This window comes from Babylonia areolata, chromosome 4 (genome assembly GCF_041734735.1).
Source record: "Babylonia areolata isolate BAREFJ2019XMU chromosome 4, ASM4173473v1, whole genome shotgun sequence".
NCBI lineage: Eukaryota > Metazoa > Mollusca > Gastropoda > Neogastropoda > Buccinidae > Babylonia > Babylonia areolata.
In genome coordinates this window covers 9,792,909-9,818,379 of record NC_134879.1, presented here as the reverse complement: position 1 = coordinate 9,818,379, position 25,471 = coordinate 9,792,909, and the positions used below count along the sequence as shown (strand labels likewise).

General features: G+C 39.0%; 2 protein-coding genes across 6 annotated transcripts in view; one reads left to right on the top strand and one right to left on the bottom strand.

Annotated features, from left to right (window-relative positions):
- The first annotated feature begins 951 nt into the window (after window positions 1-951).
- LOC143280840 (uncharacterized) lies at window positions 952-13,058 on the top strand. Of its 2 annotated transcripts, XM_076585553.1 has the most exons (6): window positions 952-1,294; window positions 4,752-4,823; window positions 6,490-6,544; window positions 6,989-7,025; window positions 7,797-7,814; window positions 11,802-13,058. In XM_076585553.1, exons 1-6 carry the CDS (start codon window positions 1,121-1,123, stop codon window positions 11,887-11,889), a joined length of 444 nt encoding a protein of 147 aa, XP_076441668.1. In that variant the 5' UTR covers window positions 952-1,120; the 3' UTR covers window positions 11,890-13,058. The 2 variants fall into 2 exon arrangements, with proteins under 2 accessions (XP_076441668.1, XP_076441669.1); XM_076585554.1 differs by lacking the exon at window positions 7,797-7,814.
- A 2,357-nt stretch (window positions 13,059-15,415) lies between these two features.
- LOC143280837 (acyl-coenzyme A amino acid N-acyltransferase 1-like) overlaps window positions 15,416-25,471 on the bottom strand; it is a 41,170-nt gene continuing 31,114 nt past the window's right edge. For all 4 annotated transcript variants that reach the window (XM_076585550.1, XM_076585548.1, XM_076585551.1 and 1 more), the window contains one exon: window positions 15,416-22,164. In XM_076585550.1, coding sequence (XP_076441665.1) covers window positions 22,055-22,164 — 110 coding nt within the window. In that variant the 3' untranslated portion in view covers window positions 15,416-22,054. The remainder of the gene's footprint in view (window positions 22,165-25,471) is intronic.

Here is a 25,471-nt window from a genome sequence, read left to right as displayed (position 1 = left end):
TTCATACAGACAATGAAAGATGCAAACAGAGATAGACAAACTGAACAACAGAATAAAACAGACAACTCTCAGATTACACAGATGAAATTCAAATGCTAATTATGTTGATTACTATGTTTCATGTCTGAGGGCTAAAGAAAACAACAACAAAAAACAAACTCTTACAGATGATTAGTCAAACAGCTGGGGACAAGTTCTTAACAGCAGTCAATGCTGTGGTCATCACAGTATCTAGGGTAATTGATCAGTAAACATCATGACTGATGAATGGCTCAACAGATGGGAAAATACAGATGACCAATAAACAAAAAGAAGAAAAAAGAGCACTTTGACAGTAAAGGGCAACTTATGAAAATTATGCACAATGCACACATCAGTGACATTTGAATATATATGGCACCTCACTCTGTGTACAATAACAAAAGTGCCATATTGTGTGATATATATATATATATATATATACATGTGTGTGTGTGTGTGTTTATATATATAGTTTTACACATACTTTCACCAGAGACAACCATTATAATGTGGAAAGTTCTAATATGCGCTTCTTGATGCATGCTTCACAGTGTGCTGTCTCACTTAGAATGGGTCTGAGTTCAAGCCTATATCCCAATCATTGAAGTTATAAGTATATTACTTACATTATAATTACATGAACACCCCCAACCTCCATTCCATCCACCCACACATACCCACACATTTACTCCAAACACACAATTCATTGCTGCTTTAGTAAGAGATAAACAAGCAAAGAGATTGTAGGCTAAATAAACAAATGAGTAAATATATTTGTGTGTATAAATATATGCTTGCGCGCGCGCGCACACACACACACACACACACACACACACTGCGAATAGATAAGCATGAAGAATAAGCAGACAAGACAAAGCTTATCAAAGGGAGATAACACAAAATCTAAATCTCAATGATCCGTGCAGACGACTTCCGCATGAACTCAAGGTCCCAGAGCGCAACGTGTCATCGTTTGATTTGTGTTGCATGCCTTTGTCACTTTGTTGTATAGCAACAATCGACCTTGCTCGGCGTCCTCTGTTTACAGAGCAAGAGTCTGTGATACTAGACTGAGAGCATATCGAACACAAATTTAAACATGAAATCATTTTACTTCACATCGCTGTTGGTTCTGATCTTGATGGCCGCTGCCATTGCAAGCTCTTCAAACGACCAAGCAGAATCAGAATCCAGTGAGGAATCACCTGATTTGTCCGATGAACAAGTCGATTATGCTAAAGGATCAGTCTGCGGCTACTGCAGATATTGTAAGGTAGTGATTTATTGTTTATGAAAACATTTTAGCTTTTTACAATCCTGTTATTCATATCGATAGTAAAACTGCAGTGGAATAATTAATTAATAAAGTGTGTAAACGTAACAAAATTGCAAAACGCGCGCGCGCGCGTGTGTGTGTGACGATATGGCATAATTATTCTGTATTGATGAGGCTATAGATATAATATATGCAAAGTATATGTTTTTTCACTCCCTTCCCTGCCCTAAAGGGGGACTGAAGCAAGAGGTGTAAATTTAGAGAGAGACATACATCATCCTGACATTATTGGAATCACAGAGGTGAAACTGAAACATTGCAGATACATTGCAGATACGAGATACAGGTATGTGAACTCTCACTTGAAGGGTACGAACTGTACCACAACCTGGAGGAAACAGGAAGAGGTATGGTGCTTTACGTGAAAAGTGAATTGAAACCTTCACCTTGTGAAGATCTAAATACACAGGACCTGGAAGAGGCAGTGTTTGTGGATTGTCAACTCCATGAATCTGACAAGCTCACAATAGGACTGGTCTATAGAAGCCCAAACAGTACACAGGACAACAATAAGAAACTCAATGGTCTCATAGAGGCAGCCGGACTACTGAGGACTTCTCACCTACTGATAATGGGTGATATGAATTACCCAGACATAGACTGGAGAAGGGATAGTAGTACTGCTGGACCAACGCACTATGCTTCCCAATTCCTGAAAGCGACTAAAGACGCCTTTCTGATCCAGCATCAGACACAGCCAACTCGCTTTAGAGAAGGTCAGAAATCAAACACAGTGGACCTTGTTTTCACAAACAGAGACGACATAATTAGCGACATCCACACTACTGCTGGAATAGGGAAAAGTGACCATTTCGTGCTTATCATCAGCCTCAACTGTGCATATGAGAAGGCTCAGAAGGTAACACGCTTCAACTACACCAGGACAAACTTCAATCTTCTTAGACAAGAGCTTTCTGAAGTGAACTGGCATGAGGAACTCACGGGACTTGATGTGAACGGAGCATGGACAGTCTCCAAACAGAAACTCCAATCAGCTGTCAAAAAGTCAACACCACAGTCAAGATCATCAGGACGCAGAGGGAAAAGCTGGATGAACAAGGACACACTTGCTTCAGTGAGAAAAAAGCACCAGCTTTTCCGGAAGTGGCAACAGACAAGAAGTGATCATGACTACCAAAGTTATATAAAGGCAAGGAACTCAGCAAGGAAGATGTGCAGAAAGGCCAAAATCAAACATGAGATGGAAGTGGCCAAGGAATCCAAAAATAACCCTAGGGTCTTCTGGAACTACGTGAAAGCTAAGACCACATCAAGATCTGGTGTAGCAGAGCTGAAGAAGGAAGGAGGAGGAAAGACAAAGACAGACCAGGAGAAGGCAGAGACTCTGAACACATTCTTCCAGAGTGTCTTGTGGAGGAGGATCCAGGAAACATGCCCGACCCACCAACCTACAGTTATGAGAAAGAGCTGGATAGCATTGAAATCAACGAAGACTGTGTTCGAAAGCTCCTAGCTACCCTGCACACTGGAAAATCCCCTGGTCCAGATGGAATCAGCCCTCTGATTTTAGCAAGAGCCGCAGACATCCTAGCGAGTCCACTTGCCCACATCTTCAGACTATCGCTGGAGACGGGAGACATACCAGATGAGTGGCGTCAGGCCAAGGTTACCCCCATTTTCAAGAAAGGCAGCCGATCAGAAGCCAGCAACTACCGCCCCGTAAGCTTGAACTCAATCATCTGCAAATGCATGGAAAAGATTGTCAGGCAAAGAGTGATAGACCATCTCCAGGAAAACAACCTCATCAGCAAACACCAGCATGGCTTTGTCACGGGAAGATCATGCACCACGCAGTTGCTAGAGGTACTGGACGAATGGATAAGCATCCTGGATGATGGAGGGAGTGTGGATGCAGTATACATGGACTTCCAGAAAGCTTTCGACACTGTCCCTCATCGCAGGCTTCTTCTGAAGGCAACTGCCCATGGTATTACAGGCAAGGTTCTGGGGTGGATAGACGCTTTCCTGAGGAACAGGCGCCAACGAGTAGTCGTCAACGGCTCATACTCCAGGGAGGCAAACGTCTCAAGTGGCATTCCTCAGGGGAGCGTGCTTGGTCCCCTCCTCTTCGTCATCTTCATCAACGACCTACCACAAGGCATCAGTTCATCCGTAAAAATGTTTGCGGATGACACAAAAGTGTACACAAGAAGTGACGAGGAGGGTGCCACAGAGCTCCTGCAAGATGACCTGGGCAAACTGGAAGACTGGTCACAAAAATGGCTGCTGAAGTTCCACCCACAAAAATGCAGTGTACTCAAGCTGGGTAACAGAAAGTCAGAGGCGAAGTACCACATGACAAGAAAGAGCGGGGATGGAAAGGATTGCACTGTTGTATTGACAGAAAGCGAAACAGAAAAAGATCTTGGGGTCGTCATTGACAACAAGCTCAAATTTAAGCAGCATATCGCTCAGTGCACATCCAAAGCAAACCGAACATTAGGAGTGATACGGAGATCCTTCGACCACCTGACAGAGGAGACATTTGTCATGCTTTTCAAAAGCATGGTGCGACCAATCCTGGAGTATGGACATGCAGTCTGGCAGCCTTACCAGAAAACCCTCAGCGCCGAACTGGAAGACGTTCAGAGAAGGGCAACACGATTGCTGGCGTCAATGAAGGACAAACCGTACCCAGAAAGACTGAGGGCCCTTCATCTACCATCACTGGAACACAGGCGTCTCAGAGGGGACATGATTGAGGTCTACAAATACCTGCACGCCTTCTACAATGTAGACAATCCCAAATTCGAGCTTGCCGACAATAGCAGAAGAGACCTCCGAGGCAACCCCTTCAAGCTGACGAAATCCAGATTTCGCCTGGATATCAGAGGCAACTTCTTCTCATACAGGGTAGTTGCCGGATGGAACAGCTTGCCAGACAGTGTTGTCACCGCCCCTTCCCTGAACTCCTTCAAGACAAGGCTAGACAAATATTGGGAGAACCATCCAGCTAGGTTCTCCCCTTCCTGTCTAGAGTAATGGACTCACAAACCAGTGACCAAACCACAAATGCGCAAAGTCGTAGGAACAACGAACAGGCAAATAAGCCTCAATCGTTGATCAAGTCAAGTCAAGTCAAGTCAAGTCAAGTCAAGAGAGGTATTCTCTGCCATAGAATGATAGATTGTATTTTCTGGCCACATTTTGATAATTGTAAACCTTGGGTTTAATTACAAACATTTCCACTTCACTGGTTGCAGTCCAGTCCAGCCCGTTCAGCCAGACCATGGATCAGATAACACGAGGCATTCATAGTGTAATCAGTGTTTTATTTTATGTTAATTTAATGATCACTGTTAGTCACAGTCTCATACTTTAAAATAATTTGTGTCGTATAATTATCATATCTATTTCAAACTTGTTTTGTCAGTTCTGCAAACTGTGTGACCAAGACTGCCCATGTGAAACCAGTGCCAGCAAACCAAACTGCAAGATGTGCAAGGTATGGTGTGTGTGTGTGTGTGTGAAAAGGAAAGAAAAAGAGAATTTGATAATTCTGCTGAACTGGGCTGCACTCTATATATACACATTACATGGCATATGCATGCTTGCGCCCCCCTCCCAGTCCCTCTGTACTTTGTTTTGTTTATTCATTTATAGTCTGTTTATCTAAGATGATGATATTAGACTGAACGTAATGTGCGTGCATGTACAGAATCTCATTTTCTCTCTTTTACTAGTTTCAGCTTTCTCAGGTGCATGAAAGCATATTTTGCATAGATAAACATGAACACTTGACAGTAAATGAGTAAGACAAACATACAAATATCTTACATTCACACACCTCCATACACAAATTAATACACCACACAGTGACACACACATATGCATATATATATATATACACATGCATAGAAGCACACAGGCACACACATCTACACACAGAGGCACGTATATATATATACAAAAATACTCATATATATGGGTTTAAATCCCACAGCAGTATTTCCCACCCTCCTCTCGACCTCAACTGGCTCAAGTGATGATCTGGATGCTAGTCATTCAAATGAGACGACAAACGGAGGTGACATGTGAAGCATGCACTTAACACACTTAAAAAACCCACAGCAACAAAAGGGTTGTCCATGGCAAAATTCTATAGAAAAATCCAGTTATATAGGAAAAAAAATACACTTGCAGACAGGAAAAAAGGGTGGTGTTCTCACTATTGTGACAAATGAGTAATCTAATCCAATCCAATATACACATATTTCATGCTATATGCCTTTTGATTGTTATGTGGAATGTTCTTCTATAATTTCATTATTGTTGTGTCACTCATTGACACAAGTAATGAGTAAACATTTAAACATTTGCAATGGAATACTTTTGTATACATCTTAGCAAATAGCACCATAAATTGGTAACCTGATAAGTTAGTGTTATTACACTTCATATGATACACCTGATCAGTAGAGCTGTTTAGAGCCAGACTGGGGCCAGTTTCTGCCCAGGGTGAGGTGGCAGAGCTGTTCAGTCACACTCACAGTAAAGAAAATCCAGGATGTCAAGAGAAAACACAACTATTGCACAGACACAACTGAGGAACAGTTGAACAAGTACTGTCAGTGTGGTCACACAAACGCAGGTTTACAGAGATGGAATAATCACAACACTATTATTCACAACTTCTGGAGAGGTTTTCCCTTGCAACACCTGTGGGAAGTGCTGCGCATCCAGAATCGGCCTCTTCTCCCTTATGAGGACACACACCGACAGATAAGCCTGCCTGCCTACTCATCCGTCGGACCGACTGGAGACTCCATCGTCATCATCATCATTATTCACATCATCAGATACATGCGAGGGACAATCGGCTTGTGCGAAACACATCATCACACTGGCCAAGCAAGCATGCTTCATTGCACACTCAACTCAGCTGTGATTCTGATGTAGCGCCCTCTCATAGGGTAGAATCCTGTGTCAGTAGTCATGTTCAAATCCTGTAGGATCACAGAAATTTTGGTGTTTTTTTTTTTTTTCAAAGGTGACACATTGTTGTAAGTAAAGTATACATGTTCAAAAGGGCATAGATGATAATAATTGAAAATGAATTTGGTTTGTTTGAGTTAACTGAGAATGACTGTTGTCACTATGGTTTGTTTCAGTATTGCAAGTACTGCAAACTGTGCTCTGCTGTTTGTGACACCATCTGCACACCAGGTGAGTGTTGTTTTTTTAAACAAAAAAAACACAAAAAAAACACATCTCTCACAGTGTCATTCACACAGTGACACACAGATGTAGACACACATTATCTCACATACACAATTATGTATGCATGCATGCATGCACATACACACTATATGTACACAGCTAGAGAGAGAGAGAGAGAGAATGAGGAATGAAAATCAGTAAATAACTGTCTGTACATAGAGAGATACACACATATGCACACACACACACACACACACACACACACACACACACACATATATATATATATATGCTTTCACTGATCAGTCATTTTTATATGCTTTCCCTGATAAGTCCTTTTTGTGCTAAAAAAGAAAGGGGGGTGGGGTAGGGAGAAGAGAGAGAGTGTGTGTGAGTGTGATTTTTTTCCCTCTCTCTTCATTTTTAAATCATCATGATTTTTTTTAACAGGTGGCATCCTGGATCGGGTCTCTGCTACAGTCATCAAGTGAGTGATTAAAACATTTATTTAATAATACTTTTAATAGTTAGTTTTTTTGATGATTGCATATGTGTGTTTGTATGCCTGTGTTTGTCACCCCTTGTGTTTGTTAATAATTCATGAGTTTGTGTCATCATTGTTGATATCTCATCATAACACTAATAGCCTTTTTTTTGGCGGGGGGGGGGGGGGGGAGGATACAGAATTTTATAAACAATTATGTTGAAATGATGATTATATCTGCCTGTCTGCATCCTTTTTCTACCCTAAACCATTGTGCTGTCTCAGTGTCTGTCTGTTTACAAAAACCTTTGACTTAATGTCTCAACCAAATGTTTTTACCCATCTAAATACACATTTAACAAAGCAAAAGGCTTTAATCTTTTTACCTATTATTCCAGTCTGATCTTCATGAATGTTTGTAAGTTTTAGTTTTAGTCCTGATAATGTATGCAGGAAGATCTTGTCTTGTAATTGTATACTGTACTCAAAAGAGATATTGGGCACCATTAAAATAACAACAAACTCTCTTTGGCTTGTGTCTTCATGTGAGTGTGTAAAGGAATGAGTTCTTTTATATGATTTCCTGCATCTTTTTCCCTCCCTCCCTCCCTCGTCAAGGAAAGAGAGAGTAAAGAGAGAGAAAGACAGAGAGACTCAGAGAGAGAGAGAGAGAGGAGAGTGCTTATGAATAGATAAAGGAATGAACTCATAAATAATGTGATACATCTTTTTTTCCCCTCTCATCATTCCATTGAACCCACTGAACCTGGAAAGGTATTGGAAAATGAAAAAGTATATATTCTGTTCCTTTTCTTTTTTTTTATTATTACCTAATTTTGTACTGGACATGCAGATGTGTGCAAGCCTACAGTTGCCGTTAACCTGGTTACTTGATCATTGATGGCATAAACATGTGGTTGCCACAATGTTTTTGAGTGTTTGGGTGCACGTGTGCGTGATACAGGGTTCGTACAGTCATGGAAGTCTGGAGAAGTCTTGGAAAAAAAATAGAGGGCTGGAGGATATGTTCCACCCTTCAGGGTCTGGAAAAGTCATGGAATTTTAATATAACACTTAGTAAATACCATTCAAAAAAAAAAAAAAGAGTTTAATGCAAAAGTGATGAAAATTGAACCTGGATACCGGGATATCCACCAGTTTTTTGTCATCAGTCAAACAGATAAGTTTTGATTAGGTTTGGCTTTTTGTTTGGTGTGAAAATGTTCAGTCTGGTGTGAAAAAAAAGGTCTGGAAAAAGAATGGAATTTTGTTTGGTCACATCTGTGGGAACCCTGGCCTCACAAATAACTTGATGCTTTGATTGTATTAACACAAGGTAGAACGTTTCTTTCTGATTTCAGTGTGAAAATAGACAGCCTAACTCAGTAACTGTTTTACTAATAATGGAAAACGTGTTCCATTTACCAGTCTGCTCAGTCACACAGTTAATAACAAGTCCTTTTCACCTGCCTTGTGTTTGGATAACAGGTGTTGCCTGTGGACAGAGTATAGGGCAATATAGGTTTTTTGTCTATTTTTCTACCCAGCAAGGAACAAAACATAATTCAATATAGGGTGTTTGCAGATAATGAACAAAACGGAGAAATAGCTGACTGACCTCAATGCATAAGACTGTTCAATGAAATTCTGAGTGATGCATAATAACCAGAGCAGTCTAGCTTTGTCAGAGAAATAGCTTTAATCCCTTGACTGCTGCTGCTGAGTATGCACATCAGTGAATTGCTTCCACCTCACTGAAATAGGACAGAGATTACAGGCCATTCTTGTCACTGGTCTTTATTTTGGCTTCTTCCTCCTCTCGGGACAGCATTTCTTTTGTTTACGGAAATCAGTTACACCACTTGTACACTGATCTCATTTCACCAAGGTTCAGCAATGACAGGGTTAAGGAGAGTGGGGAAGGTAGGGAAGAGAGATGGGGGGGTGGGGGTGGGGGGGGGAGGTGAGTGCAGGAGGAAGGAGAAAGAGAAAGAGAAAAATTGAATCAGAATATGGAAAATACATGTTTGTTTAAAGTCTTGACAAGGAAAATACATGTTTGTTTAAAGTCTTGATAAATTGATTTACAGGGGAAACTTCAAAACTATTGATATTATCAGCTGTGTGGTCATGCAAATTATAGTCATCAAGAAATCTGACTTAATCTTTCTTTTCTTTTTTTTTTGATTCCTCTGCCATTTCACTTTTGGTGACTGCTTTTTGAGTCTTTTAAAGTTTTAATTATCTTTTATTAATATTTTTTTAAAACTTACTTTTGCTGAATTTTGTTGTACTTCCTACTGCTGACAAAACACCATGTTCCCTTGCACAAAGGAAACATGAAGAAGACAGCACAATGGAATTGCAGTTTTGACATTCTGTTCTTATTTCATTGTGGTCTTGCGTCAGATGTGTAGTGTGGTAATACCCTGTGAATGTTGTTGAAGGTTATCTCTTTTCTTAATCATCATGTATCTTGCATCATTCACTGTGAATACAATAGTGAACATAAACCAGTTTCAGTTTCATGGAGGTGTGAAAGCATGCAGACATGTCCTTTTACGCTACGATCTTATAGGAAAAATTATGAAAAAAAGGATGCAGATGCCTGACCTGTGTGTAGACCAAATGCGCTGGCCAGGTTTCAGAACCGAGTTTGTGATCCATATGATAATATGTGTGTGTGTGTGTGTGTGTGTGTGTGTGTGTGTGTATGCCTACACACCATTGTATGCATGCATAATGTTCGTAGGCATGTGTATGTGTGGTTGTGTATCCTGTGTAATATATGTGTATATTTATTGTGTTATATTACTCTTGTCACAACAGATTTCTCTCTTTGTTTATTTATGTGTGTATGTAGTTGTAGACACAAGCATGTTTGTGTGTGTGTGTGTGCATGTTTGTGTGTGCGTAGGTGTAATTTTTGCTTATTTGGTCTTTTCCTCATCACTGTAGCACAAAGTGGAAATAAATCATGACATTAATTTTGCGGAAACAACTGGCACACATTCGCGGTATCTGTGATACACTTTCTTAAGGCCACAACTGACTTTCTGTGATCATTTCCACTAGACATTGACTAATGTGACTCAGTTATGTTGTATACTGCATGCATCTGTTTCAGAGATACCTATTCTTCCTTTTGAGAGCTTTTTTTCTTCTTTTTTTTCTGCTGTTCACATTGTGCTTGCAGATATTTTTAATGCCTGCTTTATGCTGTGAATTTTTTGTATCTTTTTCAGTAGTAATGATTGCAGTGAACAGGCCGTTTTATGGCCACCTTCCCTAGTACAAATGGATAACATAGTCATGCTTCATTTACAAGGACTGTTGATACAGGGGAAACGTGTGCATGCATTGAATTAAGTGATACAAAAAACAAAAACAAAAAAAGAAGAAAAAAAGGGAAAGAATGGGAGATGCTGATGTGTTATCTTTTTTAAAAAGGAAAACATGTAAGCTCAGATTATTCAGAACGGGTACACCGAAGATTCGTTGCATTCTTTTAATCAGATTCGTGAGGGATGGCTCTGTTGTTTTTTTTCAAAATCTTTAAAATCAGATTGAAATGGTTCCAGATAAGAATAATACATATGATTACTGTTGTGTTTATGTTGAATACAACACTGTTTATGTTTAGACAGTGTAATGATATTAGCGATTTTTTTGTGGGGCTGTGAATTCATTGAAAAATAAGGTGTGAGTGATGTCAATATTCCATGTTACAGTTGCAGTGTACTTTTTGGCACTGATGAAAACACAGTCTTGGATAACTTATTATTTTGCAAACATAAATTTGAACCGGGTTAAAACATGGACTCACTTTGTTTACACAAGTGAGTAAAAAATACCAGTCAAAATGGTCACTCTATTTTTTTTTCCAGAAGAAGCTTTCAGTGAAGCAGTGCCATGCTAAAATAAATGACAATTTGTCAAAATTCAATGTTTATTGGAGTTTCTATGTTTTTCATCTTAAAATTTATACACACAGAATTGTAATTGATGTGCATCATAATTGTTGTCAGTTTTTACCTGTCTGTCCTTTCTTTGCTCCTTTCTTCAGTACTGATATTCTGTGTGACAGGCGTTGTTCATTACAGTGTGTGGAAGTCTGTTGTTCTGGAACTGCGAAGTGTCACTTCCATGCTAGATGTCTTTGTGCAAATGGAACACCATGAAAAAAAAAAGCAATTCCATTGTGTTAGTCCTGCTCTGCTCTATGAAGCATTCCAACTGCAACATTGAACAGAATTGTTGTGCTGCTAAAATACTGGTTTTAGAAAAAGCGAAAGAATGATGTGGGTTGAGGTCAATTTCTTGTTCATCGTTCACTTCTGGAAAGTAAAGCTATAAAAAATATTTATCATATTTCATGATTCATAGTAAGTATCACTCATCATTCCTATATTTGATAATTTCTCATGTATCAATCCAGTGATTTTTTTGGTTTCCAATATTCATCCACCTTCCATCTATTCTGTTTCTCCCAGTTCACCATACAGCTCTTCACTGCCGTCCTACATTTATTTTATTATCTATTTTTAAATTGTAACATCCAGATAATTATATGAAAATCAATACTTTAAACAGATGTCTAAAATCACCAGTGTACGTGATGGGACATTGAAGAAAATTATTCCTTCTAATTCCTTTTTTTCTATCTCCTCACTCTCATACATTGAACAGAAAAGGCAATGACAGACAGTCATTGTCATGACATGTGACTCAAAATAAGTATGGAAGGGTTTAAAGTTTGACGTGTGTGACTGTGTGCAGCTCTCTGCCAAGCGTGGACCACAGTGAAGTGAACTCTGACATTGATTCCGTCAAGACCTGGATCGACCGGAAGAAGGACGAGCTTTGAAGCAACCTCAGATGTAGAAAACCAGAGAGGAGAGAGATCAAGAGTGTGTACTGACTCTGTTTTGAAAACCATAATTAGTTGAGTGTGTTTGTGTTTGAATTTTGCCTCCTTGCCGTTTTCTGTACATGTGTTGTGAGTTGTGAATATGAGTAGCGCATTAGAGCTACGCAATCACTTTAGAATGACTTTTAAATGTGTCCCCACGCTGCACCAATGTTCATTTTGTGGACTAAAATAGCACCTTCTTACTGCTATTTAATTCTTCTTTTCTGTATTGCATTCATTTAAAGTGTTAGCACACTAACTTTAGCACTTTTGTAGGGTGTTATTTGAACATGAACATGACAAGCCAGATCTAAGACATACAGAACGTTAAGTTGTGGGGAAATCATTTTGCTCATTTTCCTAGCCCCCTTCATTTTACAGCTCATTCATGTGCATGTATGTGTGTGTGTATGTGTGTGTGTGCACACATTGCTGTTAGTGATTGTTTCAGGCTTAAGAACAAACCAAACATTCCCTACATTTTCCAAACCTTTTTGTGTGTGTATGTAAGAAGGTTCTTGTAGTTTGACGGATTTTGTTCTGTACAAGTTCATACTGTGCCATGGATGGATTTCACTGCTTTAGTTCATGGCTACAGTGTTCACAGTTTCAGTTTTATACATAAGTTATTGACAATGAAATATGTGCAAAGATAAGTGTGAAATGAGAATCAGCAATAAATGTGGAATCAATGTAATGTGTGTCTATGAAATACACCTTGCTCAGCCTGTGCTCTGTTCGGAGTCGTTGTGGCAGAATCAGTCAGGCATTGGATCCTGATCCAGTTGTTGATGAGTGGATATGAATCCACTGTCCAAATGGTTGTAAAAGGCTGTGGGACGTTTTCTGAACCACGTTATGATCACACGGTTGCAATGACAGATTTCATCTGCTGTTTACGCTTCAAGTGGCTCAGTGAGCTGCTGAACTTATTTGCTTCCATGCTGAACCATCCAAACTATGGATAGCGCAAATTGTGTTGAGTGACAGCGAAATGTATTTATTTACACATGGTCTGTTGTGGTTGAGCAACTGACTTGAAACAGTAATCATTTTAATTTGATGTATGTGATTTATTTCATGAGGGAGTCATCTGCTCTGAATGATTAAACAAAAGCGGAAAACTGTTGTCTGTTCTGTGGAGTGTGCTATCAGGTTCTTGCATTTGATCATCCGAGATTTCGGAAAAGAAGTGTTTGTTTTACTGGTTGGTGAATGTGACAGCTGTCAGAATGGAAGTGGCAATTTTACAAGCAGAATGTCTCTGTGATGTTAGTCGGATAGAACCTTGTACATTCCATTTGGATTTACTGAACAGAACTGATTTGTGACATATACAGTATTTACAGGTTAGTGATATAATACATTGCATAATTTGATATGATCTGCATAATATATTGATTATCCTGTGAAGCTGGTCAGTTATTTATCTCCACCGATTGAACACAGGTAGAATTTGCTTTTGCTTTCAGCTCTGTCCTTACAGAATATTGTTTCAAAGTGCTGTTACCAACAAATAAAGAAACTAGAACATGGTATTAAACCCTACAGACTGATGAGTGTATTTGGTCAGGATGGTTCATTTTGCGGTACAACATCTCAGATGACTTTGAAATGAATGAAAAGAGTACATGGAGAGCACATGATTTCTGTGGCTATGTAGATGTTGGAGATCTCATGTGAACATTAATTGCTGTCACCATTATATACCATTTGTGTTGAATTCTGTAGAAATGTGTCTGATTAACCAGTCTGTGAAAAAAGTATTAATGCCTAGTTGCAGTGTTTCTGGGGATGAAAAATATTAAATTGTTTTGTTATTTGTTCACATTGATTTAAAAAAAAAATGTTGTGCCACACTTACAGAATGGCAAGGTTTTTTTTATTATTATTATTTTTATTTTTTATTGTTTGTTGCTTAGTTGTTTTGTTTTTGTTTTTATTGTGGAGTATGTAAATTGTGAATTTGGTCATGAAACCAACTTTGGAATGATATGAACACCTGATGCTAAAATGTAGACACAGTTTCATTTACTTCCATTTTTTTTAGGATCACTAGTGGATGAAAAAAGTTGTTTTGAACAACCAAAGGAATAAAACTACTGAACAAAATGTTTAGTTGTTTTAAAAAGCCAAGGGAAAAAAATTCTCCAAGTAAAATGTTTAGTATATATATATATCTGAAATGTTTGTTCTGATTGATTTTGGTTTGCGTCCTTTAAAAAAAACAACTTTTTTATACTCAGTGAGTTTGATATGCAGGTATTACTTTAATAAAACTTGTACTCAATCATTCAGTGTATTTGGTGGTTATTTACATTACATTTGTACGTAAGTGGTATCAGCTGCTAAGTAATGTGAAGTTCACTTACATTTTATATGTGGGGCAAGTTTGTACAATACATCTTTAATATTTGGATTTGGAAATTGAGTGCATTCAAAGGCTGATCACTCACACGACACAGTCTCTCAACCTGCAGTTGAGTTGGAAACACATGAAAATGACGAAGGATGAACTTAAAAGTAAAAAAAAGTAAAACATTAAGTTGAATTAAAACATGAAAGTAACAAAACACAGCAGCTAGCTTGATTTATCACACAGTAAAATAAATAAAATGTTTTTTTGTTAAGAAAAACTAAGAAACACTTCTGAATAAGAAAATCTATGAGTGGCTGTTTCTGTACTAAAAACATTCCATTCTTTCAAGCCATAAAGAGATATGCTCTTATTTCAACAATATATTAAGAAACATTGATTCCAAAAGAAGAAACCCTATTGCAAATTAATCATAAATTCTTGAAATTGCAGGCACAGTAGATCTACCTAAACTGATATGCAAACATCCACTTTTACAAATTCATAAGACCAGTAACTGCAAGTAACAAAAAAATCAAAAAGCAACCAACATTCCCAAATAATACATGTTTTTATTCATACCTAAAATCATTAAGAACTATCAAGAGAAGCTGACACATTCAAATTCACCCCCCTCCACCCCCCATTTCCCCTCGCACAACCTTGACCCATCACTGCCATCCACCTTGACAAGTTGTCTATTCTCTCCCCCAGGCACAAGCCTTGCATTCCATTTAGTATAAAACACACACATGCGTACACATGTGCACATACATACATACTCACAGATCCAACAAAAAGAAGAAGATATGAATGGCTGTAATAGTAGTGTGTATGCTGTCTATCCCAAATCCCTGTTGAACATCTGATTCAGGTGTTAAACCAAATGTTTTCTGAAGTTCTCCGGTCTTCCTTCTTACCATGTCTCAGTGTTGTAGAGTCTTTAGTTTGGGGCACCATGAACAACATTACATGGAAAATGAAATGTCACAGATTTACCTCTATGTTTGAAAGACTTGTCATTTTGAAATTCATAAACACAAACACATACAAGCTTGCACACACACGCACATAAACACACACACACACTTTCTATTCTGGAATATGAAAAGATCAACAAACAAATGTCTTTCAAAAGTCTTTTTTTTTTCATGTCTGTTTCACAACAGTGAACATGTGTATGGTACAGAAATTTTTTGTATACCGTTTAAACATAATGCTGTACATGCAAAACCTGTTCTCATAGTGTCCAGAACAAAACTCCATGGCAAGAGTAAGGCACAGATATGTTGATTCATCTTTCAATTTTTTAAATATTATTTATCTCTGTTTCACAACACAGTAATCTGGTATATAGCAAAATTTATTGTATACCGATTAAACATGATGCTGTACGTGCAAAGCATGTTTTCACAATGTCCAGGACAAAACTCCATGGCAAGAGAACAGCACAGGCATCATGCTGCTTTCTTCTTCTTCGTTCGTGGGCTGCAACTTCCACGTTCACTCAAATGTACATGAGTGGGCTTTACGTGTGTGACCGTTTTTACCCTGCCATGTAGGCAGCCATACTCCGTTTTGGAGGGGATCATGCCGCTTTAAAGACATGTTAAACTGCATATATTTACCGTTACCCACTAGTGCAGACTCCGGCAGGGGTCTGATTACATGATTCTCACCCATAATTGATTTCATAGTTCTCAAAGTGAAGTGTGTGTTAAGATGGTCATAAACCTTCAAACGACCATGTTGTGGTCCTTTCTTTCCCAACACACATTCACACACATACACTCACACGCATGCACATACATTCATGCACACTGTCACAGCTCATGGCGTTTGTTGTGCATCTTTTTCCTCCTTCCCTTCTCCCCCTTTCCCCCTTCTCTCTCTCTTCCTCTCTCTTTCACCACCCTCTCTTCTTCGCCACCCTCTCTCCTTTGTGTGTATGTTCAGTTTAACACTGAGCGTTTGCATGTGCATCTCTTAGAATATGTGTGTGGCATGTTCCTCTTTCTTGAACATTCTATGCAAAGAACTTAACCTAACCTTACCCAACAAGCCTAACCTGACTCTTACACAACAAGCCTTACCCACCCAAACCTAACCTTAACCCAACAAGCTCTACCCACCCTAACCTTACTCAAACCCTCAGCTAATAAGCGCCTGGCCTTGAATCACAAGAAACAATTATCACAAAAGGATTCGAATGAATAGGATCATGTAAAAAAAAAAAAAAAAATTTAAAAGAAAAACAAAGGGGGGTGGGGCATTACTAAACTGGAAATCATAACACAAGCATTCTTTTTCAAGCTCTGTATTAATGACAAAACCAAACAGTTATGTCTTCTGAATACAAATAAGACATAGCTGGACAAACATTGCACAATATAAAGTCTGTTGTACAGTATTAATTTTTTTCTAATACAGTAATAAGTCTATGTTTCAATCATTATCATTTCAAGTCCATTGGCCATAGATAAGCCATTAAAGCAATCTTTTTCAAATAAATACAAAATAACAAAAACAGGAAATGGAATAAGGCAAAGTCACAGTCAAATCATGTAAATCATGACTAGTGGCAGCGGTGGAAGCAGTGGTAGTAACTGTGGGCTAGTAGTTATCTCTAGATGCTATCAAGAACTCTCTGGATGCTGCAAGAATTCTATAAGTGCTGACAAGGAACTGTAAGTAGAATCTTCTTTGTTGTTTCATCTGCCAACGATACACTGATACAGACGCTGTGTTATCTAGGCCTAACCTATCTAGGGCACACTACACTCTTTGGCATGGCTGAAGGCGGACAACATCAGCAACATACTGCTGGAGTAAGTCCTCCGCCTCATCTAAATGTTAAAATCTTTCTCTGAATAAATATTTAACGGTCTCCTTCTCCAACTTTCCATCACATGTTATCGTGTAATGTCAATTGAATATAGGATTGAACGGGCAGGTCAACACCTTGAAACAAAATGGCGTCATTTGCAAGACTGAATTTGAGCACGCGCTTTGAATGTGTATAAATATGTGTACCCAATCATTAATTTTTGCCCATGACCTTCAGGGCTCAGCCAACAGATCTATAAAGTCCACTCGTCGTATTGATTTTAGTATTTTTCGAAAAAGACCACTTGGGCAAATGAACATAGTGAAAGCCCTGTACACTGAGAGTAAAACATACAAGCTTTTTATGTACTGACTATAATTTCAAAATGTAATGTTTAAGATGAGAAAGATCAGTTTAAAGCAAATTAAGTCCCCTAGCATTAATTACAGATTAATTTCCCTTTTTTACTATCTGCACCAAAATGTTTGCAAAATAAATAAAACTTCCATGCTTAGCAAAAGAAGTTCCTGTTCAAACAAAAAAATGAAAATAATGACTGCTCTTGTTGTTGGGTCAGAATATCAGATCAAAGTGCTAAGTTTAGAGAATACAAAAAATATAAATATAACAGTAAATGCAGTTTGCATATAATCAGGCTTCATTTTTTATTTTTTTGTGCCCATCCCAGAGGTGCAATATTGTTTTAAACAAGATGACTAGAAAGAACTGAATTTTTCCTATTTTTATGCCTAATTTGGTGTCAACTGACAAAGTATTTGCAGAGAAAATGTCAATGTTAAAGTTTACCACAGACACACAGACATACACACACACAGACAACCGAACACCGGGTTAAAACATAGACTCACTTTGTTTACACAAGTGAGTCAAAAAGGCAGTGCAGAATGGAAACTGTTTTGACAGATGTGGGACAATTATGTCATCACAGCCAGACTGAACGTCAAAGCTGAAGACTACAAGAAAGCTTTGCTTCTCCACACTTTAAGCCCTGACAGACTGTTGATCTACAGTGGGATGAAACTCTGTGATAACCACACAGTCGCTGACATTATAGAAGCATTAGTGAACCACTTCACTGGAAAGACAAATGAAACATATGAACGGTTTGTCTTCAACAAGAGAGACCAAAAGATGAATGAGCCCTTTGAGGATTGCATTGCTACTCTTCGAACTTTGATGAAAACATGCAACTTCTGCGACGACATGAAGGACTCACTGCTGCAAGATCACTTGGCATTAGAAATCAGACAACAAGGGAATGCTTGCTGCAGGAGGCAGAACTCACTCTTCAGTCTTGCATTGATAGATGCAGGGCAGCTGAGACTAACTCCCAGTAACTAAGAGCAATGAGTGAAAAACGAACTCTCTGCAGAAGCTCATGCCATATCAGTTCGACCCAGAAAAGCTCCGAGTTTGAAGAAAGCAAGCTGCAAATTCTGTGCTCGGACACACATCCTGAAGAAGGAAGAATGTCCTGCATGGGGGAAAACCTGCAAAATCTGAAAGAAAAAGAACCACTTCGCTGTAAAATGCCAGCAAAAGAAGAAACTTCATGCTGTTCAAGAATCAGAATCTGACGATGAACAACTGCTGTATGTGGGACAGGAAAGGAAAGACAAGATCACCAAAGCCGAGATGATTATTGAAGACAAGAAGGTCATATGCCAAATCAACTCAGGGGCCAGTGTCAATGTCATCTCGTCACGACACATCAAAAGGAGCATTCTACAAGAATGCAAAACCAAGCTGCATGTCTATAATGGCTGCACGATCAAGGCCCAAGGCAAGATTCAACTTCATCTGACAAACCCCAAGACAGGAAACCACTTCAAGGCTGACTTTGTTGTGGTCAGGGAGGATTTCACTACACTCCTTGGCAAGAAAACATCCGAAGATATGGGACTGATCACAGTGCACTACCAGAACTTTGAAAGCATATCCAAGGTTGGAGAGAGCACAGACATTCTTTCAAGCTACACAGATGTATTTTCTGATGACCAAGGCAGCCTCCCAGGAGTAGCTCACTTTCAGATTGATAAGACCGTCACTCTGGTCATCTCACCATCTTGCCGCATTCCTCATGCCATGAAGAAGAAGGTGAAAGCTGAGCTGGAGAAGCTCACTGAAGCAGATGTCGTCACACCTATGGAAGAACCTACCAGTTCATGCAGCTGCATGGTAGTGGCAACAAAGAAATCTGGCAATCTGCGAATCTGCATCGACCCAAGGCCCTTGAACAAGGCTCTGAAAAGAGAACACAATCCACTCCCTGTAATGGATGACATTTTGCCGAAACTGGCTGGTGCAAAGATCTCAAAACTGGACCTGAGCAATGTGCACTGGCACATTCATCTGGATGAAGAGGCAAACATGCTAACCACATGTCAAACACCCTATGGAAGATACCGCTGGCAAAGACTACCTTTGGAACATCTGTCAGCAGTGAACTGTTCCAGAAGCACCTTGACCAAGCTCTCGAAGGACTTGAAGGTGTGATTGGTGTATCAGATGATGTGACTGTCCCGGCAAAGACATTGAGGACCATGACAAGAACCTGACTGCTCTCTTGGAAAAGTGCTGCACCCTTGGCATGAAGCTGAACAAGGACAAGGCTGAGCTGAGAAAAACAGAGATTTCCTTTGTGGGACACCTGGTGACCAAAGATGGCCTACAGATAGACCCAGAGAAGCTGGAAGCTGTCCTGGAAATGCCCAAACCACAAGATGTTGAAGGCATCAGACGATTCTGTGGATTCGTCAACTACCTCTCCAAGTTCCTCCCAAAGCTGTCAGAGGTACTTGAACCAATCAGACAACTCACACGTGCAGACACTGCATGGACTTGGACACCAACTCATGACAAAGCCTTTCAAACTGTCCAGAAACTTGTCACAGAAGCTCCAGTCCTGGCCTTCTACAACCCTAAGAGGAACTGACTATTCAGTGACACAAGCCAGAGTGGCCTTGGTGCGGTCCTCCTTCAGAACGAGCGCTGTGTTGCTTACGCCAGTCGTGCCTTGACAGACGCTGAAACCAGACATGCTCAGATAGAAAAGGAGCTGCTGGCCATAGTATTCGCTGTGGAGAAGTTTCACCAGTACACGTTTGGACGACCAGTGAAAGTTCAGAGTGATCACAAACCACTGTAAGTGATCCTCCAAAAGCCACTGTCGCCAGCTCCAAAAAGACTACAGGGCATGATGCTCAAGATACAAAGATATGATATCAGCATCACCTACGAGAAAGACAAAGAAATGCTCCTTGCCGACACCCTGCCCAGAGCCTACCTGAACAAACCAGGCGAGCAGGAAGATACTGAACACATCAACATGCTCGACTTTGTCCTCATCAGGAAAGAATGGCTTGAAAAGCTGAAAGACGCTACTGACAATGATGAGACCCTCCAGAAACTGAAATTCGTCATTATGAGTGGTTGGCCTGATGAGAAACCCAGCCTACCAATGGAACTCACCCCATACCACAGCTTCCGTGATGAGCTATCCGTGCAAGATGGACTAATCATAAAAACAAGATTGAGTCGTGATACCACTCACCATGCGTTCAGAAATAAAGCAGTTGCTCCACTCCACACACTCTGGAATTGATGCCTGCCTGAAAAGAGCCAGAGAATGTCTGTATTGGCCAGGAATGACAGGAGACATCAAGCATTACATCTCTGCATGTGAAATCTGCCACCATGTTATATCTTTCACACAAATGATAACAGACAAGTGAGTGTTGAGGCCATTCTTGCTAAGTACATTCTTTGCGTCTTCTTACAGGAATCAAACAAATGACAACAAATGTTCTACAACGAAATCGAGGTATGGAACAACTTACAACAGTACGACCATCTATTTCTGTCCAAAAACTGAGAGGGGAAAAAAAACATCCAATGTATGAAATAACGATAAAAAATTAACCATACATTTCTTACAACAACAACAAAAAACCCAATGCAGACACAATGAATAATAATAATAATGGATACTTATATAGCACACTATCCAGAAATCTGCTCTAGGTGCTTTACAAAAACGCTTTTGCTAACATAAAACATTACATCAATGTTACATACACACACACACACCAAAATGTGACTACACACACACACACACACTGCATACATACATTTTAACATACATGTGTATCTAACAGCTACCCTAACACATACGCACACATAGGCAGGCACAACTTACATAAACACACGCACACACAATACACATTCATATACATGCATGTAGTTATGTACACATACATATGTATACACACATAGTCAAGCACAGCTAACGCAAAGGAAGTGGACCTGCCACAATTGAACTTACTGCTGAGGGAAAAGGTTTTGAGTTTTGGACGAGATTTAAAAGATGTGAGGGAATTGGAATGACGGAGGTTATCAGGGACCTTGTTCCATGTCTTTGGTGATTGAAAAGAAAACGATCTGTGTCCATAGGTCTTACTTCTGACGTGAGGTATCCTGAGAAGTCAAGTATCAGAGGAATACTTTGCAAACAAGAAATTCACCAAAAGAAAACTAAAGAAACAAAAAAATAACAATACAAGTGTCTAAGTACCGCATCCAGAATACAAAATATGCTTGCCATTATCTACATTATTAGTCATTACAGGCAAGTATAAAAAAAAGTTCAGAATTTCAGCATTCATAAATTAAACACTGAAGACTTGAATGGCTTGCTTCATATTATCTGCTTCTAAAAAATGATAACTTTTTCACTATAGTAAATGTATGATCTAGTAAAATAAACATATTTTTCAATTTACATTTACCCTTGAAAGCTGTCTTTGAGAATAAAGTGAAGCCATATTCATCCTGTCCACATTGTATTATTCATATTTCAGTCAGGCATTACATCCTTCCCTAATCTGAAAGCAGCAAAGATCCAAGCAGTCAATGTCCTAACTGGACGAAGGAAGATGCTTTCGGAAGAAATCACAGATTCTCTTCCATGAATCTTCCTGGGCGGCTGCGTGTTCCGGGAGACGGCCCCCCCAAACAAGGTCTGCGTCTGGACAGAAATCAAGCAACACCCATATGGGCTTCTCATCCTGAACTTTCATCAATCAATACAGAACAAATCAAATGTATAAATTTAGAAATAGAAGATATAAATGGAGAGAAAGAAAGAAAAAAAAAAACCCACAAAAAACAGCAGTTTAAAAACACTGAACAGAATATCTCGAACTCACCAAAAACTTTAAATGTATTTTTTGTATTTACTTTGCAACAGCCATAAAGGCTTCCCATCCAAAGTCTTGATTAATTAATGAGACATCAAAAATGAAAATTATTGATTTAGAAAATACAGGAGAGTCAAAAACTTTTATTCTATATATCTATTTACTTAGCAACAGCTATATGGGCTTCATCCCCATCATAGGTATCAATTTATCAATAATACATCAAAAAGAAAAAGAAAAGTACATTTTTTTCTCTCATATTTTCTTAGCAACAACCATAAGGGCTCCCCATCATGTGTCTGTCATTATCAATACAGCAAAACAAAAAATAGAGGAAAAAGAGAAACTTTCAGTTATTTCTATTTACTTGATATTGCTTGTAGAATGCAGAAGATAAGAGGACATGGCAAATTTCTTTGTTTTAGCTGTATTGATTTTTTGACTCACTTGTGTAAACAAAGTGAGTCTATATTTTAACCCGGTGTTCGGTTGTCTGTGTGTGTGTGTGTGTGTCCGTGTGTGTGTGTGTGTCTGTGTGTCCGTGGTAAACTTTAACATTGACATTTTCTCTGCAAATACTTTGTCAGTTGACACCAAATTAGGCATAAAAATAGGAAAAATTCACTTCTTTCTAGTCATCTTGTTTAAAACAATATTGCACCTCTGGGATGGGCACAAAAAAATAAATAAAAAATGAAGCCTAAAAAAAGAAAAATATGCAAACTGCATTTACTGTTATATCTATATTTTTTGTATTCTCTAAACTTGGCACTTTGATCTGATATTCTGACACAACAACAAGAGCAGTCATTAATATCATTTTTTGTTCAAACAAGAACGTCTTTTGCTAAGCATGGAAGTTTTATTTATTTTGCAAACGTTTTGGTGCAAATAGTAAAAAAGGGAAATTAATCTGTAATTAATGCTAGGGGACTTAATTTGCCACAAGTGAGTCTTCAAGGCCTTGCCTCACTTGTTGTTTTCTTATTCTACTTTGTTTCTGTATCAATTCTACAAACTGTTCAGTATTACAAAAACCAGTTACACCCACCCATGTAATACGTAGTAAGTTTCATCGTGAACATATCCAGCCAAGCAATATATACTCTTATATATGTGATATGTATGACTGTGTGTGTATACATATATGTATGTTTACACATATGCATGTATGTATGTATGAATGTGTGTGTGTTTCTGTGTGTATGTATGTGTGTGTTGGGAGGGAGTCAGGTATATATATTGGGTGTCCCCAAAAAAGTGAACCACATTTTGACATGTATTTTCTCAGTGATAGAGAAACCGAATATATTGAAAATTTTCACACAGTAATTTTAGCGTGTCATCAGCAAGTCTGCAAAATATCTAAAAGTTTGGACGCAAATTATACAAGTATTGTCAAATTCCAAACAGCATGTGAAAAAATCCAATATCAGAGGAAAACTCACTTATTTCAGTCTATGCTCAATGTGGCCTCCATCTTCCTCCATGACTAAACGAAGCTGTTTCTTCCAAGCAGAAATGCTTTTACATATTTCTTCCACTGATATTACTCCCATGACATAATTATCCTGCTCTATCAATTTTTCTCTCACTCCCTGGTAAACTTTCTCCTTCAGAGAGTCCCATATGGCATAATCCATTGGGCTACAGTCAGGACTTTGTGGAGGCCATTCATCACTTCTTGATGAATTCTGGTGTGGCCTCCTCCAGATGGGCCTGGGTTACCCTACTTGTGTGTGAAGGAGTCCCATCTTGCTGAAACATGTAATTGTTTCTAGGGTAAAGACGCCTACAATCCAGGAGAAGATTGTCATCCAATAACTGAATGTTGCTTTCACTATTAACCTTGACTCTATCAGTGCCGATGAAATGAATGTTTGTTTTTGCTTTCCAGGATACTCCAACTGAAACCATTATCTTTTTTGAAAACTTAGAAGTCTCATGATAGAGGCGAGATGGCTGAATTTCTCGTTTCCGTTTCCCATAAACGCGATCGTTTTGGCGATTTTGAGTTATCTCTAACGTAAAGTCTTTCTCGTCTGTGAAAGTGATCCTTTAGGATTAGTGGCTGAGTAACTGTCATTCAAGTTATGGCAGCGAGTTTTTCTTTTCCCTCTAACATTTTGGTCCCTCCTCGATACCCGTATCCTCTTGAAGGGCTTCAGCTCCAGTTCTTTCGCCATTCTTTGCACAGAAGACTTGCTCACTTGTAAATCGCCTGCAACTTCTCTATGAGATTTGTGGGTCCCTGGGTTCTCCTCCTGGGACTGAATCAGTTCCTCAACAATGTCCTCCTTCTCCTTCAAATATGCAGTCTTGGGTCTCCAACTGCCAACTTTACATGCTACCGACCCCTGTAGTGTGTATTTTAAGTCTATTTACAGTGACATGACTCCACCCCTTGCCTGGAAATTCTTCTATGATCCTTCTTCCATCCCAGCCTTTCTCCTTTTTCAATGGTAGCCTTATCACTTTCATTCAAAGCCATAGTTGATCCTTCCAAACTGAAACTTTGGACAGAACAGATTTTGGATACAGACAACAACAACAACAAAAATCAACAGGCTTGACACCCAGACAGGCTATTTTAGATTGACACTGATTGACAGATGCCAAGACCTGGCAGCTGGCATGAACATGATGAAGGTCACATTGCACAGCTCTGATACTGGATTTTTTGACATGCTGTTTTGAAATTGATAATACTTGCATAATCTGCATTCAAACTTTTAGATATTTTGCAGACTTGTTGATGATACCCTAAAATTACTGTGTGAAAATTCTCAATGAATTCGGTTTCTCTACCACTGAGAAAATACTTGTCAAAAAGCGGTTCACTTTTTTGGGGACACGCGATATATGTAGAATAGAATAGAAGGAATATTGGGGGTGGGGTGGGGGGATAGTACATAACAAGGTACGAACATAAATCGAAAATCATACACAAACACAGATACAGTAGAAATTACGATACATACAAGTGCATATCAATATAAAAACTTGTGCATACTCACACATGCATGCACTGCACACACACACACACATGCACACACACACAGACACACACACACAAACACTCTCACACACACACATACACACACGTTTGAACAGAAGCCGCATATTACATGTGGA

Excerpts from the sequence above, each read along its gene's own strand:
- LOC143280840 (XM_076585553.1), top strand. The coding sequence starts at position 1,121 with ATGAAATCATTTTACTTCACATCGCTGTTGGTTCTGATCTTGATGGCC. Across the intron at positions 4,824-6,489 it reads CAAACTGCAAGATGTGCAAG|TATTGCAAGTACTGCAAACT; the intron begins GTATGGTGTGTG and ends GGTTTGTTTCAG. Across the intron at positions 6,545-6,988 it reads TGACACCATCTGCACACCAG|GTGGCATCCTGGATCGGGTC; the intron begins GTGAGTGTTGTT and ends TTTTTTTAACAG.